This window comes from Solanum lycopersicum, chromosome 8, assembly GCF_036512215.1.
Source record: "Solanum lycopersicum chromosome 8, SLM_r2.1".
Lineage (NCBI taxonomy): Eukaryota > Viridiplantae > Streptophyta > Magnoliopsida > Solanales > Solanaceae > Solanum > Solanum lycopersicum.
Window position 1 is genome coordinate 52,169,513 of NC_090807.1, and position 15,040 is coordinate 52,184,552.

General features: G+C 33.2%; 2 protein-coding genes across 3 annotated transcripts; one reads left to right on the forward strand and one right to left on the reverse strand.

The window, feature by feature from the left end:
• Positions 1 to 214: 214 nt before the first annotated feature.
• On the forward strand, positions 215 to 11,223 carry LOC101246742 (nuclear transcription factor Y subunit A-8). Of its 2 annotated transcripts, none has more exons than XM_004245011.5 (6): positions 215 to 586; positions 1,927 to 2,316; positions 2,607 to 2,719; positions 3,299 to 3,370; positions 10,193 to 10,360; positions 10,436 to 11,223. In XM_004245011.5, exons 2-6 carry the CDS (start codon positions 2,022 to 2,024, stop codon positions 10,763 to 10,765), a joined length of 978 nt encoding a protein of 325 aa, XP_004245059.1. In that variant the 5' UTR covers positions 215 to 586; positions 1,927 to 2,021; the 3' UTR covers positions 10,766 to 11,223. The 2 variants fall into 2 exon arrangements, with proteins under 2 accessions (XP_004245059.1, XP_069144139.1); XM_069288038.1 differs by having other exon boundaries at positions 557 to 677.
• Positions 11,194 to 13,831, reverse strand: LOC101247047 (UDP-glycosyltransferase 74F2). The gene is made up of 2 exons (XM_004245012.5): positions 13,098 to 13,831; positions 11,194 to 12,114 (listed from the first exon to the last, which is right to left on the reverse strand). The coding sequence occupies exons 1-2, from the start codon at positions 13,746 to 13,748 to the stop codon at positions 11,383 to 11,385; spliced, it is 1,383 nt and encodes a 460-aa protein (XP_004245060.1). The 5' UTR covers positions 13,749 to 13,831; the 3' UTR covers positions 11,194 to 11,382.
• Positions 13,832 to 15,040: the final 1,209 nt, after the last annotated feature.

Here is a 15,040-nt window from a genome sequence, read left to right on the forward strand (position 1 = left end):
AAGAGACTTTTATATCGTGTGATCATAAAATAAAATAATATCATATATATAAAATTACATTTTAATTTCGTGATGTTAAAAATGCTACGTGAAAATATGAAAGTAAAAAAAAATAACACTTGTTGAAACAAATTAGAAAAAGTCATTTTAATTAAAAGAATGAAAATATTTCTTAATGAACAACTATAGTTAGTAATGATATCATTCCAAGTGTACTCGAAAGTCATAAATTCTAATAATTAAGTTAGGTGGGTGATCTAGTCTAGTGTAGTCATATACTATATCAAAATTGAAGAACATGTCCAGAAAAAAACAAAAGAAGGTGGATGTGGTGAGCCATGTATAGGAACTTGCTTTGTATTACATGTGATGACTGCAGGCATGTTTTTTGTTTTTTTTCTCTTTCTTTTTTTTTTAAAAAAAAAAAGAATTGGAGAAAGAAAAAGTAGCAACTACTCTTCCTAGTATAATAATAGTACTAGTACAGTAATAGCATTTATTCCTTTTTCCGGTGGGAGAAAACAGCACAGATAGCATCAAAACTCAGCAGATGTATGGATCCATCTTTCATTATCCAAACCAAAAGGTCTCATCTCTGTCACTAACTTATCTCATATTTCTATTCAAGTTTTCATCCAACTTTCTGTTTCAAACATATTATCTTTGAGCCCAAAAAAGTAGGTCAAATATTGCTTGCTTAGATCGTGTAGCTTTTCAAAAATTGGCTCCTTCAAATTTGTAAAATTCTACTGTTTGGTGCAAAAGAGCTTGGTTTTGAACAAGAGAAACAAGATATAAGTTTTTCATTTCCTCTTTCTATCCATTTTTTGGTGTTCCTATGGCTATTAGAATAGATGAGTATTTGGTACTTGTTTTGTATAGGTGGTGTAGGTTCTCAATTTTCTTTATACCAGAACTTAAATCTACTACATCAATAAATTATTACCTTATAAAAAAACTAGTGTTTTGTGCCTCTGCTTTTTCTCCTACTTGCTATGATGAAGTTAAACGTTCTTGTACATTTTCTTGCTGGTGTATTTGACTTCATAAATGGTGATTTTGGCAGTTTTTTCTGGAATCTTATGTAAAGCTTTGGTGTATAAATTTCAAATGCAAAGTCAATTTTTAGTGGTTGAGCCTATTCAGTTTTTTACTTGGTTTTAGTGGAATACAAAAAGCTCTGGAATAAAAATCTAGTCATTTGATTAATTGAAGGAGTTCTCGGATGAAGCTAAAGAAAGTAGTATGGAAAGCTTCTTTTCATCCTCACATCTTCTAGTTATCTCAGTCTGAGGCTTAAGTGTAAATTCTTGGTACATTGTAACATTTTTTAATTATTAAACAAATTCAGTTAATAAAGAAAAAAATTGTTTCTACTTTGTTGTATTTGTCAAGTACTCTTTGTTCTCTGTTGCTTGCTTCTGTTTAGAGGGATTCTGTGTTATAAACAGCTAGAAAAGAATGGAGGTCTGACATTATGAGTCAGCATTTTGTCTACTTGTCAGTCCTCACTGCTCCTCTTGGATCTATTTCTCTTGCAATGTGAGCTCATAGTTGATGGCCTAATAGATACGTGCCCTTAGTATACGAAGAGCTGATTCACCATACTAGGTTGACAACTTATTTGCTTGTTACTTCTTATTGGGTTGTAGTGAAAGGGTTGGTTCAGGGGAACAATATTTTTTTATTGGCCGACTTTGTGCTCATTTAGTTGATAAGGAGAATATCTAGACATCACTATCTATTGGTGTTCTTTGATTTTGGCGGAAGCACTAATCATTAATTAGTAGTTCTTCAAGTCATCATATTCAGTTTCTTATTTCTAGCCTGTCCTTGAGTGTTTGTTATGTCTATGTCCTCTAAATTTATGTCAGTCTGTCTAAATCTTCCTTGTCAATGTGTGGGTTTTTGCTCCCATTTAAACAGGTATCTCCAGTCTAGAGAGCTATAGTATACTGCAGTAGCATATAGGTTTTCCATATATTCGGTGTAAAGCTTCTAGAGCACCGGTTTTGAAGAGGATGCTAAGTTTCTCAAAGAAAGGTGGCCCTGGAAAAGAAGGTCAATCTTTTGCTCCTTTGTTTGTGAGTTGCTCATCTATGTGGAATTCCAGCGACAAAGCAGAATATGCTCCCTCTAAGAAGGTGCTGACCGGAGTGGAATCTGCATTGGAACATCACTCCGACATCAAGAAATCAGAATGCCAGTTCCAAGATCAGGATTCAACGTCTACTCTGTCAACTGGTCAATCTAATCATGTGGAGGCCGCAATGGGAAAAAGCAATACTGTTCTTCAAAATGTTGCAGTTCATCCAGGTACAAAATGAATGAAATGGAATGTAATCTCTTCTTAAACTTCAATTCTGTTGGACAGGTTGCTCGCAAGTTAAGAATTGAGATCTCACCTCCTGATACAAGAAATATTAGATGAATTTATTCAACTTTGTGGTGAAAACTTGGAATTTAAGTAACTCAAATAATGTTCTTATCAATATAACCCCAAATAGACTTTAGCAGGAAATTTTTAGCTTTCGTATTTGTGATTCATATAATTTATACATATGCTGGCGGGTTGACATCAGTTATGTGATGTTCTTCCACAATAGGTTGGGGTGGAACTTATGAGGTGCAAGCAGAGAGTGGAACAAACGCATCCCGATCAGGCGAAAGTGACACCAACACTCTCCCCCAGCCACAAGTGAATCATAATCATCCAATGGTCTGTAATCTTTTACTTATTTTCATCTTCTTTGTAGACTGGTCACTGGTATATCATGATGTCAGTTTGTTTCCTCATTTCCATATAGTTACTGTCATCCAGTGATATTTATCTCTCTTTTGTTCCTTTTTACAATTTATCTTCCACTACCTCTGTGTTTACTTGGGTTTTGGTGTGTTTGTGGAATAGATTACTATGAAGTTAAAAACATCTCTCCCTCTCCTTAAGTTCTTTCCTTTTGTTTCCTTTTCCTGTTCTTGCTTCCGGTGTCCTTACCCAGAGGAAGGAGATTCATAAAAAAAATCTGGTTTCAATGAAATTGCTCCATTCTTCTAAATTTAGTATTTTTCACCATTCCAAGTCACTACAACTCAGTAAATTACTAAGTGGCTCTGGTTGTTGGTGAATATAGGTTGACCCACATTGAAATTAAGTTTGTTTCTGAAGAAAAAAAAGAAGAAAGAAAAGAAGGGGAGAAAGGAGATGCATTATGTGGAGTGCACTTTAGCATTAAGCAATTTAGATGAAAAGATTACAAAAGCAAAATAACTTAAAATTAATCAATCACTTTTTTTATAGGCTTGCGTATCCTACCCTTTCGCTGACACTTACTTTGGAAGGCTCGTGACTGCTTATGGATCAAATGCCATCGTAAGTAACCTTTACTACATGTTATTTATCAATAAATATTTATAAGATTGCTGTCTTGTCTCTTTTGTGTTTTCTTTTTTGATTCAAAATCCAAATATAAGGTTACTGGAGTGAAAAAAGGTCAACTTGAGCCAGATTATCTCTGTGACTCTGCTTGATATTGCCAATGTCATTCCGACTTAAGTTGCATATTCTCACCTTTTCATGTTTGGATAATTGTTGCATTTTCCGTGTGAATATGTTTCTTTTTATGTATTCCTCTTTTTTCCCCTCTTCTTGGATCTGGGTGGGATTTGGTGCTTGTTATAAATTCTTTTGTTTGTCAGCAACTAACTATCAAAGTTGATGCAAAATTTGTATATGTTATATCATCCTAAGAGGAATAGTGAAAGCTAAAACTGGTCACCTTTGATGCACTTCTCTTGCTTGAGATAACCATTTGGTGATTGATTTCCAGTTTTTGAAAAGTAATCTTTTTTTTTTTGTTGTTGAACATTTCAACTTATCAAGTATATCTTTGGACAGTCTCTTTTTACTAATTTTGTCTTTGTTTTCTCACTAAACCTAGAGTTCTAATACTTGGGATTCTTCTGCCTCTAGCAAGCTGAAAGTAATTTAGACTGCATGGAATTATTGAAGTTAAAATATTGCCTTACTGTATAATCACATCTAAAATATACTAAGAGAAGTGCTAGTTGGCACGAATTGGCACCATTGTGCCAACAGACAAAAATGCCCTTTTGGCTCCAAAACCACCTAACCTTTCCTTCCAAAAAACATAACCACCTTTGACTTTTATTTTTTATTTTCTTTTGATAAATCTTGCCCATTTTTGTTCTATATTGATTTGATTTTGTTCAGTAGTGCTCGATGTTCACCATCCTATAAATCATAGAAACATAATTAGATAAAAAATAAATATAAATATTATCAAGCAGATTTTCATTAACAAAAACATAAATGCATAACACATACATGCACCACGCAATCATTGTTAAAAAAACACTTAAATTTTTTTAAAAAAGTTCAACTAAAACAAGTTTAAATAAAGGGACTAGGACTTTACCTCGCACCCATGTGCCTTGAACCAAAGACTACTGCATCAACCTATAGTTGTAGAGCTCTATATTATTTCTTGTTCAACCGTCCATCGATTGAGTTCCCTTTCTTTACCCCCCCTGAATTGAATCAACAATTGTATCAATGGTGGCACTATAACCCTAGGGTTACTGCGACAACTTTTTCATATAGGTTGAACATTTTTGTTAGGGGAGGTTATCCATGAGAAGTATTCTTTCAACCCAATGGTTACTTTTCCAATAGATCACCCATTGAAGCAGCTCGTACATTTCCTGTTTCATCGTCTTGCAAAACTCCCTTTTTAGAAAATGTAATTTCTTTACCCCTTCTAGAGAGGTGGTGAAGCTCATTGACTTTTGCTTGTTGTAAGGTGATTGGTTATCCATACTTACGCTTCTCTTTTAGTGTTTAGGGAAGAGGAAAAAGATGTTGTGAATGTTGAGGAAGAGAAATCACGCTCTATTCATATTTATTAACAAACAAAATGAAAAAAAATCATCCTACCTAATTATATAATTTTTTTAATTAGTAGCAAATATAGTTATTCTAGTCTAATAGTAATGTGCTATATTTATGTATGATGGGCTGTATGTTCGAATCTAGACTATGATTTTTAAGTTTGGAAAGAAATTTTATGAAGAAATTAAATTAAATGAAATTTTAATAATTACTCAATGCTAATTGTTATTTAATGAAAAATATAATCTTACGTGACAACTCTTAAAAACTTGTTATTAATTAATTAATGTAAGGTTATGCGTATATTATAGAGCTCGTTTGGAATGGCTCTAAAAAGTAATTTTTAAGTTGAAAATAAAAAGTCAAAATGACTTGCTCAAAAAAAAAAAGTCAAAATGACTTTTAAGTCTAGACATAAAAAGTAGGATCTACTTTTGGTTTTTGACTTATTTTAAGTCATTTTTTACCTTGCCAAACACTTTCTAACTTATTTTAAGTCATTTTTGACTTATTTTAAGTTATTTTTTGTACTTGCGAAACACTTTCAAAAGTAAAAGCTGACTTAAAAGTAGAGTTGATCAACTTTTAAGCCAATCCGAACACCTTCTTAATTACATTTTCAACAAGTTTAATTAATGTAACTACACATGTACATATCAATTAAATAATTACACATATACCGATCAATTAAATTTAATTACACATATAAACATATATTAAATTTTATTACACATATACACATCAATCAAGTTCAATTGATTCTTAATTACATTTTTCAACAGGTTTAATTAAGTTTAATTACACATACACATCAATTAAATTTATTTTTCAACAGGTTTAGTAAAACACAAACATAATATGCACATCACCTTACATTGATTAATTTGTTTTGAAAAGAGTGAAAGAAAATTCAACTCTTTTCAAATAGTATTTGTAGGTGCACTCAAGTACTATTGTTGAAGATGAAGATCCAATAATCCAATTCTATCGGATTTTTCTGCGTTATAAGTTTTAAGAGTTGTCACGTAAGATTATATTTTTCATTAAATAAACAATTTACGTTTAGTAATTATTTAAGTTTTATTCAATTTATTTCTTCTTGAAAGAAATTTCTTTCCAAACTTAAAAAATCATACATTAGATTTGAACATGAAACCCAGCGTTAGTAAACGCATCACCATTAGATTAGAATAACTGCATCTACTACATTTAGGGCGAATCTTTTTTCATTTAATTTGTTTATAAAAATACAAATAGAGCGCGAATTCTCCATCTAAAAAAAAATGAGCGCGAATTCTCTTTCTCAACATTTATAATATCTTTTTTATCTTTCATAAATACTAACAGAGAAGTGTGAGTATGGAGAGATTATACTTTCTTAAAAGGAAATTTTGCGAGACGATGAAACATGAAAATGAGTGAGTTCCTTCGAAAGCTGATCTCTTGGAAAAGTAACCATTGAGTCAAATGTTGTTTCTCATGGATGAATCTCTCCTAACAAAGATGTTTGACCTATATGAGAAAGTTGTCGCGGAAAACCCCCGAGGTTATAGTGCCATCCTTGATGGAGTTGTTGATTCAACTCAGGTGGTGAAGTGAAGGGGACTCGATCGATGGATAGTCGAACAAGAAACAATGCCAAAGAGCTAAAAAATTTCTCGTCCTTCATTTGCATATTAGAAAAGAACTATTGTATTGTTGCAGATCACTGGACAATGTCCTCATCTTCCGATTCTGAAGAATGTAATTTCGATGGTTCTTGAGAGACACCCTATTCAATGAGGACCACTGTCATCAACTTCCAACAATCTTATTCTTTTTTATGGTCTTATTCTTGCGGTTTCATGAGTTTCGAGACTTGTGGCAATTTAAAAAATGTGACATAGAAGCTTCCAATTGATGACTGTGCTCAGACACAATTGTTGTAACCTAACATGAACCATCAGGCATCACAGAGGAATTAATTTTGGCTTTGCAATCAACCCTTTTACTTGAATACCCAAGGGTTGATTTTCTACTCTTATCGCAAGCAAATGATTAAATACCTAGCGTATTCACCACTTTTTTTTGTGAACTCTTTTTAACAACACCAAAATTAGTTAGACGACTATGTTCTTCATAAAACGTGAAAAGAGATTCAGCACTGCCATATATTATACCTGCCCACAATGAGGTCTTCAATATATTGTTGGTCGGAAAAACTATCATCATTCATTGCATCTTCATCTTCAGTCCACTCATCCTCAAATTCATATTCCTTTTCGCCTAAAACACTTGGAGATGTCTTACTCCAGTTGACTCATCATCTCTTGATGAAGCACGTTTGGAAGATCTTCGTTCTCATTGTTAAAATATGTGTCAGGGTCATCACCATAGCCACAATTTGAATGTTCATCATGTTCATTTTGGTCCTTTGGACAACTAACTATCATTGTCACTTAACCCCAAATATTATTCAATATTTGAGTTAATTGACTATTATCATTATTGGGATCATTTTAATATAATTATACAACTTCTATTTATAAATGGACAATCAAATGGGTCAAAGGAGAAAGTAAAGATATTTGAAGAAAATAAAACTTAACTTAAAATATTTTGCGAAATACAGAATAATCATAATTTATATTATTTAGGATAAAATAATTAAATTTACATATGCTAAAGCTTTTCTTGGATCCTAGGAGACTATAATCTCAAAACATTCAATAAAATAGAAATTAGAAGATTTTTCATGCATGCATTTGTTTGATTTTTAAAAAAATAAAAATCATAATATACAAATTAAGAAAAATATTCTCATTTAACGTCTCGATACCTTTTTCGACTCTAATAATCTAGAAGTCTATAGAAAGTATCGGATTGATAACACACCCCAAAAAAGAGTAAGAGTAGTAAATTTTTCGAAATATTAATAAATTTATGGTTGGGCCCGAGCTTAGAATGTGCCAAATGGCAATAGAATGGAAAATATTCTTTGAATCTTGTAATCTTAAATGTCATGTCAATCCCGTAATATTCATTCATTTACTATACAAGCCAAAAGTTTATCATTTCTATAGAATTAAATCCCGAGTTATTGCGAAGTAAAAAATCAATGAGATTATGGAAATAAATATGCTTGCATTTATTGCTACTGGTTGGGGTACAGGCAGAGGCGGACCCACACAGTAATGTGGGGTGCACGTGCACTCGTTAAATTCGGGAAAAAATCATGTATATGTATGTATTATCTATCTTGAGAAATTGACATAAACTAAATATAATTAATAGTGCCCCCATAAAAAGTATTAAATGGTGCTTTGTACAGTGTTACAATCTATAATAGATCCACTCAGATAACTAGGGTTCAATCCCAAGTAGAACCTTTTTTGAAAAGTCTTTTTTAGCTTAATATTGGCGCACCCGTTTTTTTAAATCCTAGGTTCGCCTCTGGGTACAGGTTCCTTTTTGCTTAACATCGTTTGAGCGTTTCCTGGGAGCAAACATGGGTTACTTTAGCGCCTGGATTTTTCAAATCCTAGGTTCGCCTTCGGGTACAGGTTCCCCTGTTGTGTTATGCCGTTCGAGCATTTCCTGGGAGCACGACATGGGTTACTTCAGCGCACTGTTTTGGACGGCGAGAGGCAATAAAAGGCGACTAGGGCCTACCTCGCCACGCGGCAAGGCGAGCGGCGAGGCTCTCACCTTTTTGAATCAAGGCACCAATTAATACCAAAAATTAAAAACATTTAATTGCATATATAATATTCAAAATTTCAATAGCAATTACATATATTACAAATACTATAATAATTACTATAGAAGAATTAATTTTTTTTTTCAAAAACATAATGGACTGCAATCACAACACAATGAAAGCAGAAAATATTTTACAGTAATCCGGGACAAAACAGAGAGTGAAGAAAACAAAGGGAAAAAAGAGTAGTGAAGGTAGGAAGCAGTGAAGAGTGAGGGAGAAAGAGACGAATGGAGCAGCAACTCGAGGGAAAGAGACGAAGAAGAGAGCAGCGGCCGAGGAAGAGAAGAAGAGAGCAGCGACTGAGGAAGAGAAGAAGCAGCAGTGACTCGAGGAAGAGAAGAAGAGGAATACACGAAAGTCTGATAAAAGTTTGAAAATAGAAAAAACCTAGTATCATTAAGTTAAAACTTTTTTTTTTAAATCAAAATGGCGACGCCATTTTCGTCGTCATAGGGTCGCCTCGGGTCGCCTTGGTCGCCTCGCCTTGCCTCAGTGGATAATGGCGACACATCCTTGCCTCGCCTCGCCATTCGCCAAAGGTGCTATGGCGAGCGCCTTTCACAATACTGCTTCAGCGCCGTACGAGGAGTGTCATTAGGGGTGTAAAATGGTTCATGTTTTCTCAGTCGAGCTCATCGCAAGGGGCTTGCCTAGTGCGAGTTACCTCTCTTGTGTAGTTTGTGGGTCATCATAGTGGAGTATTTACTCTGTGAGCAATTGAAGGGTAGTATTGAGTGTTCCCTTGTCATTAAAAATGGAATTATTTGGAAAAAACTGTTAGGTGTTCTTTAAAAATGGAACAAGAAGTATTGACTAAAATATCTCTCTATTTTTATTAAGCATAATAAGTAGGGATGACAACGAGGCGGTGTAGGACAGGGACGATGCAGGTTGAGCTTAACCTGCAAAATAATCTCAACAATTAAAACAACTTAACAAATATTAAAAATTCAAATTCATCCTATAGCCAGGTAACTTATTATGTTAAAAAATGACTGCAGTAACTAAAAGCAAACTCAACAATAACTTACTAAATATAGAAAAAACAACATTCTCCGACTTAGAATCAAATTCATACCTGGCAATCTACGATCTACCCAGCGTTTCTTTTTTAAATAGACTTAAAAGGAAAAGTAAGACACAAAATTGAGAGAGATGATGCACCAAAACAGATAAGAGTGTCTTTATTAAGCACAAGAAACCAAAACAAATCTTATCTGTGGAGAAAGAAATGTTGCACCAATACAGGTCTCTTTGATGATGTCCAGCATCCTTATACCATGTGAACTTTGTGATTTGCAAATCCTATTGAATGCAACCCACAACTAACTTATGCCATCTCTTCCGAGCAATTAGCAGTTGTTTGTGCCAGTAATTCAATAGCAGAGAGTAGCAATTCATCCTGTCATCTTAATTACAAATGAAGATCTCTTCTGGAGCTCCTTGATCTTCAACTTAAAAGAAAAACTAGAATTTGTTTCACTTGGAAATGCATTTGTTGCTGTTTATATGTAACTCTTTTTCAATGTTGGCCTTACTAGATTTATCCTCAAATGGTTGGTGTCACCTCTACTAGAGTTGCACTTCCTCTTGAATGCACCGAGAGCTTGCCCATTTATGTGAATGCGAAACAATACAGTGCTATTCTCAAAAGGCGACAGGTCCGTGCCAAGCTAGAGGCTCAAAATAAGCTTGTCAAAGACAGAAAGGTACTCCATCCAGTATAATACTCTTGCACTTTCCAACAATGAAATTGTGGTCTTATCCCATCTTTTGTATGACAGCCATATCTTCACGAGTCTCGACATCGTCATGCAATGAAGAGAGCTAGGGGTTCTGGAGGACGCTTTTTGAACACAAAGAATATGCAGGAATCCAAGCCTTCATCTCCAATGCACGACAGAAATATCTTTAAGCGACAGGCAGGTGGCAACTTATCTAGTTCCATGGTTCAGCACTCAGAGAGTGGTAGTTGGGGGACTTCCACCCAATCTGGTTCTGATGTGACAAGTATCTTCAGTGGTGACAACATGTTCCAGCAACCAGAGTTCAGAGTCTCTGGCTTCCCTTTTCACATTCAGGAAGCTGAAGACTTCCTGCATGTTGGAACCTGACAGCACACTTGTGTTATCCATGGTGGCGGTGCCAATACAGGCTGCATTACAAATGCATTCTTATTGGTGCACACAAATGGATAATCGGCAGTTCATCCTTGGCTATGTTACTCTTCCTTTTCCTGAATTGAAATCATGAACACTTTTCCTAAAGCTTTAGTTGTGTTATGGTATATGTTTCATAGTTAAATGAGAAAGAGCGCAGGTTGGTGCCGCACGTGATCAAGAAGGGCAAGGAAAAGAGAAAAATATATTGGTCTTAATGAGAAACAGTGGAGATTAAGGCTGTAAAAGAATTCTCCTTTTCTTGGTCGAGCGTGTGTGTATCATCTTGCACTTCTAAGTCTGTACTTGTTAGTGTCATTTGCATTTGTGGTTTTCATTTCTGTGCTATGTATTGTATCACTGTTAATATGTTTAACTCAGGCTTTGTGCAACAAAATGAACTTGTTGAATCATTCTCATGCTTAGTACATAAACTTCTGAGGTTATACAACATGCATTGCTAACTACACAGAATATGCTAGGCATGTCATAGAGAAACCATATACTTAATAAAAATATTTGGATCTTCACCTTGTTTTCTAACCCAAAACTAGAATGCAATGATTAAATCACTAATCAACAAATTGTTTAATGCATTTTGAAACAAAATCTTCAACATTTTTATCAGATGTTCCACCTTCTTGAACAGCTTCTTTAGCCAAATCCTTCCATTTGAGTGCATTTTTCTTCATTTCTTTCCCTTCCTCTCCTTGTAACACTGTCCTCACACATTCCTCAATTTCTTCTCTTCCAACAATCCCATTTTCATTAACTTTAACTCTCACTCCTACACTCCAAACATCTTGCACAAATTTTGCATTTGTTGTTTGATCAGTCCATTGTGGCATTACCACCATTGGCACTCCAAAGCTCAATGCTTCAACCGTCGAATTCCATCCACCATGTGAGAAAAAACAACCAATTGCCTTATTAGACAACACTTGTAGTTGTGGACTCCAGTTTATTATTAGTCCTTTCTCAGAATTTTCATTGATGATTTTTTTGGGAATTTTCGATTGTTCGGAAATTTTAACCACCCACAAGAAGTAGCTACTACTTGCTTTTAATCCCTCAGCAATTTCTTCCATTTGTTTGTCATCAAAAGTAGACATGCTACCAAAAGCTGCATAAACAACTGATCCTTCTGGCTTAGTATTTAACCAGTTGATACATGTTGAAGAATCCACATGGAATAGATTGAGACCATACTCAATGTCATTTTCAACTCTATTGTCCATATAGAACGATGGTAGTGTTGGCCCTATGGTTGATAATGGGCTGATTTTTGACATTGTGTCTGCTACCTGCAATAAATATATTAATGAAAAATAAAATCAATTTATCTACAGAAGAGATGATATTGATTTGTTTACTCTATTGACTACTCCCTCCGTTCCTATTTACTTCCTACATTTTTCTATTTTTGGATACATTACTTTATGCAATATTTTAATTGGATACATCACTTTACGCAATGTATCAGGACGTACATGATATATCAAAACATTTTGGGGTGTATTCGAATTCTACCAAATTTTAAAAACTTTGGGAATTTGAAAAACAAAAAGGTATAAGATGTAATTAGCTCCTAGGGATTTGTATAGAATTTCAGCATCCACTAGGCGTGGAGCCAACCTTTTAGTTACGGTTCCATAGAATCCATGTTAATTTTAACTCGAACTGTATATTTATGTTAAAAGAAAAAAATGATTTAACATAAATCTCATAATGTTAAGAACTAATTATATTATTTTTCTACTTTTTTCAAAATTACAGAAAGTCTCTTAAAATTTATAGATTTTGGATATAGACTTTCGCATACATTAGCAGACGTCCGAATACATAGTGTCAGTGCCTGAGAGGGGAATGTATCAGAGAGGGAATATGATATCCAGATACATTATGGAGGAATGTATTCGAGAAGGGGATAGAGATGTATTGGAGTAACGTACCTGAGAAGAGATTTTTGATTTTTTTAAAATGATTGGAAATTTTTGAAATTATGGTAAAATAAGATGCGAATTTAGATAATTTTTTCTAAGAAATAAAAACATCTAATAGGAATAAATCATGTATCAAAAACCTAAACAAAAATAATTACTAAAATTCAAAACACCTGAACTAAAAAAGCTACCTCCTTTCTATAATATTAAAAATTTTCTTAAAAAAAAAAGAGGTGCATAAGTAAAATTCATTAAATAGATCAAAAAAATAAATAAAACACGAATAAAGAGTTTTAGTTGCTAGGGAATAGGGATTACCGATAAAGAGTAAGTTTTAAACTAACCTCAGCTTCCAACTTGTAGAATGAGTTCACAAATACATAATCAGCTTTGTCCACATTAGTAAATTGATTCAACACCATTTCAAAATAGGCTGGATACGTTCCATGTACGTAAATAAACGAAGGCATATCTCGAAGTTCGAGCTCTGATAATCCCGATATTTTCACGTTAGTCGAAGATATCGGTAACGTTAATTTACCATGATGAATATAATAGTAAATATAGTTCACCGCACATGCTTGAGTAAAAAAACATGCCCCAATTAAACCATACTTTTTAGCTACGTCTAAAGCCCATGGCATGAAAGCATCATACATGATGCAAGTAATAGGAAACTCCGATTTTTCATATTTCTTGATAAGATCCGCTAGGGATTTCGAGCCTATCTGCTCGAAACGTTCGAGGTAGGCGGCTATGCTGTCAGCATCAGCGTAGCCGCCTTTATCGAACCCATCGGAGACGGTGTCTATACCGACGATACCCGAATTTGGACGTGTGGAACTAGAAATGAAGTTTGTGATGGCTAAAGTGGTTTTTAGACCTTTGGAGACTAAACGTTTACAGAATTGAAGCATAGGGTTTATATGGCCTTGGCTTGGATAAGGAAGAGCCAAAATATGACCTCCATATTTTTTGGTTTTTATTACCTCCATTTCTTTCTTTATTTCTCTCTGTGTTGATTAAGTTTTTCCTTTACTCATCACTTGATCGAGGAAACGATATATATATATATATATATATATATATATATATATATATATATATATAAATAAAAGAACTAAGGATAAAGAAAGATTTTTTTCCCTCTTATTTTTGTCATACTGAATATAATTATGAGAGTCAAATTTTTAATGTTATCATGAATTCATATATGATTTTTAAACATAAAATTAATATAATATCAAAACTATGGAAATATTTTTTAATTTAGTGTAAATTATTAGTCTAATCCTCGATCTATTGACAGTCTTAAAAATATTTCTCTACTTGACCAACGAAACTAATTAGACACACCTGTAATCTAGGACATGATATAAAAAGTAGTCTCAAATTCTCATTGGAGTATGAGATTCTTAATAAAAAGTCGAGAGAAGTGTTAAAATATAACTAAACTTTGTGAGAATTTAGGGGTGTTTTTCACTGATATTAATAGGACGGGAGTATATTTAAGTCGAGCTAGTAATGAGTGGTTTTAAGGTCAATAATTTGATGATTAATTAATAATTACACTAGTTTAAAGATGTTTTCAACTCTCTCTATTATTTTATTACAAGTCACAATAATTATTTTCTTTATTCAAAACAGAATGAACTGGGTTATTTTAATTCCCCTTTTTAATAATGTCCACTTCTGTTTTTTTTAAAACTTTAATTCTAATTTTTTTTATATGTCATGTTTAAGATTATATATATATATATAACTTTAATTTTACATCATAAAATTGATTTTGTTTTCTTAAATGTCAAATTAAATTAAAATATTATTTTTTAAAATAGAGAAAGTTATAACTTACCTAAAAGAAAAATATATAAAAAGATTGAGATGGAAAATTAGATTCTCAAAAGTGAAAAAAAGGTAGAGAACGTAATTAGTCGATAAATGTTTTTAAACAACTTTTATAGGATGATAATGTTGACCACAAATCTGAGGGACTTTCGTGTATAATTTTGCTTGCTCATAACGACAAAAAATTACTTGGTCTGCACGGATTATATAAAAACAATGAACTGCGTTGAGAATGGTGCAATAATAAAGAGATTTTAAAAAAGGAAAATAACTGTATTAGAGTTGTTTGGATTGAGTTTTGGCTTATAATTTATAAGTAAAAAGTAATAAGTTAGGATTTTTAACTCATGATTTTTAACTTATTTTTATTATTTTGACATTAAAATAAGTTTTTATAAACACTTTTTAAGTTTATCCAAAAATTTTAAAATTGCTTAAA

Coding starts and splice junctions, on each gene's coding strand:
- LOC101246742 (XM_004245011.5), top strand. CDS start 2,022: ATGCTAAGTTTCTCAAAGAAAGGTGGCCCTGGAAAAGAAGGTCAATCT. Junction 2,317..2,606: donor AAATGTTGCAGTTCATCCAG/GTACAAAATGAA, acceptor CTTCCACAATAG/GTTGGGGTGGAACTTATGAG. Junction 2,720..3,298: donor TGAATCATAATCATCCAATG/GTCTGTAATCTT, acceptor CTTTTTTTATAG/GCTTGCGTATCCTACCCTTT.
- LOC101247047 (XM_004245012.5), bottom strand. CDS start 13,748: ATGGAGGTAATAAAAACCAAAAAATATGGAGGTCATATTTTGGCTCTT. Junction 12,115..13,097: donor TCTACAAGTTGGAAGCTGAG/GTTAGTTTAAAA, acceptor TATTTATTGCAG/GTAGCAGACACAATGTCAAA.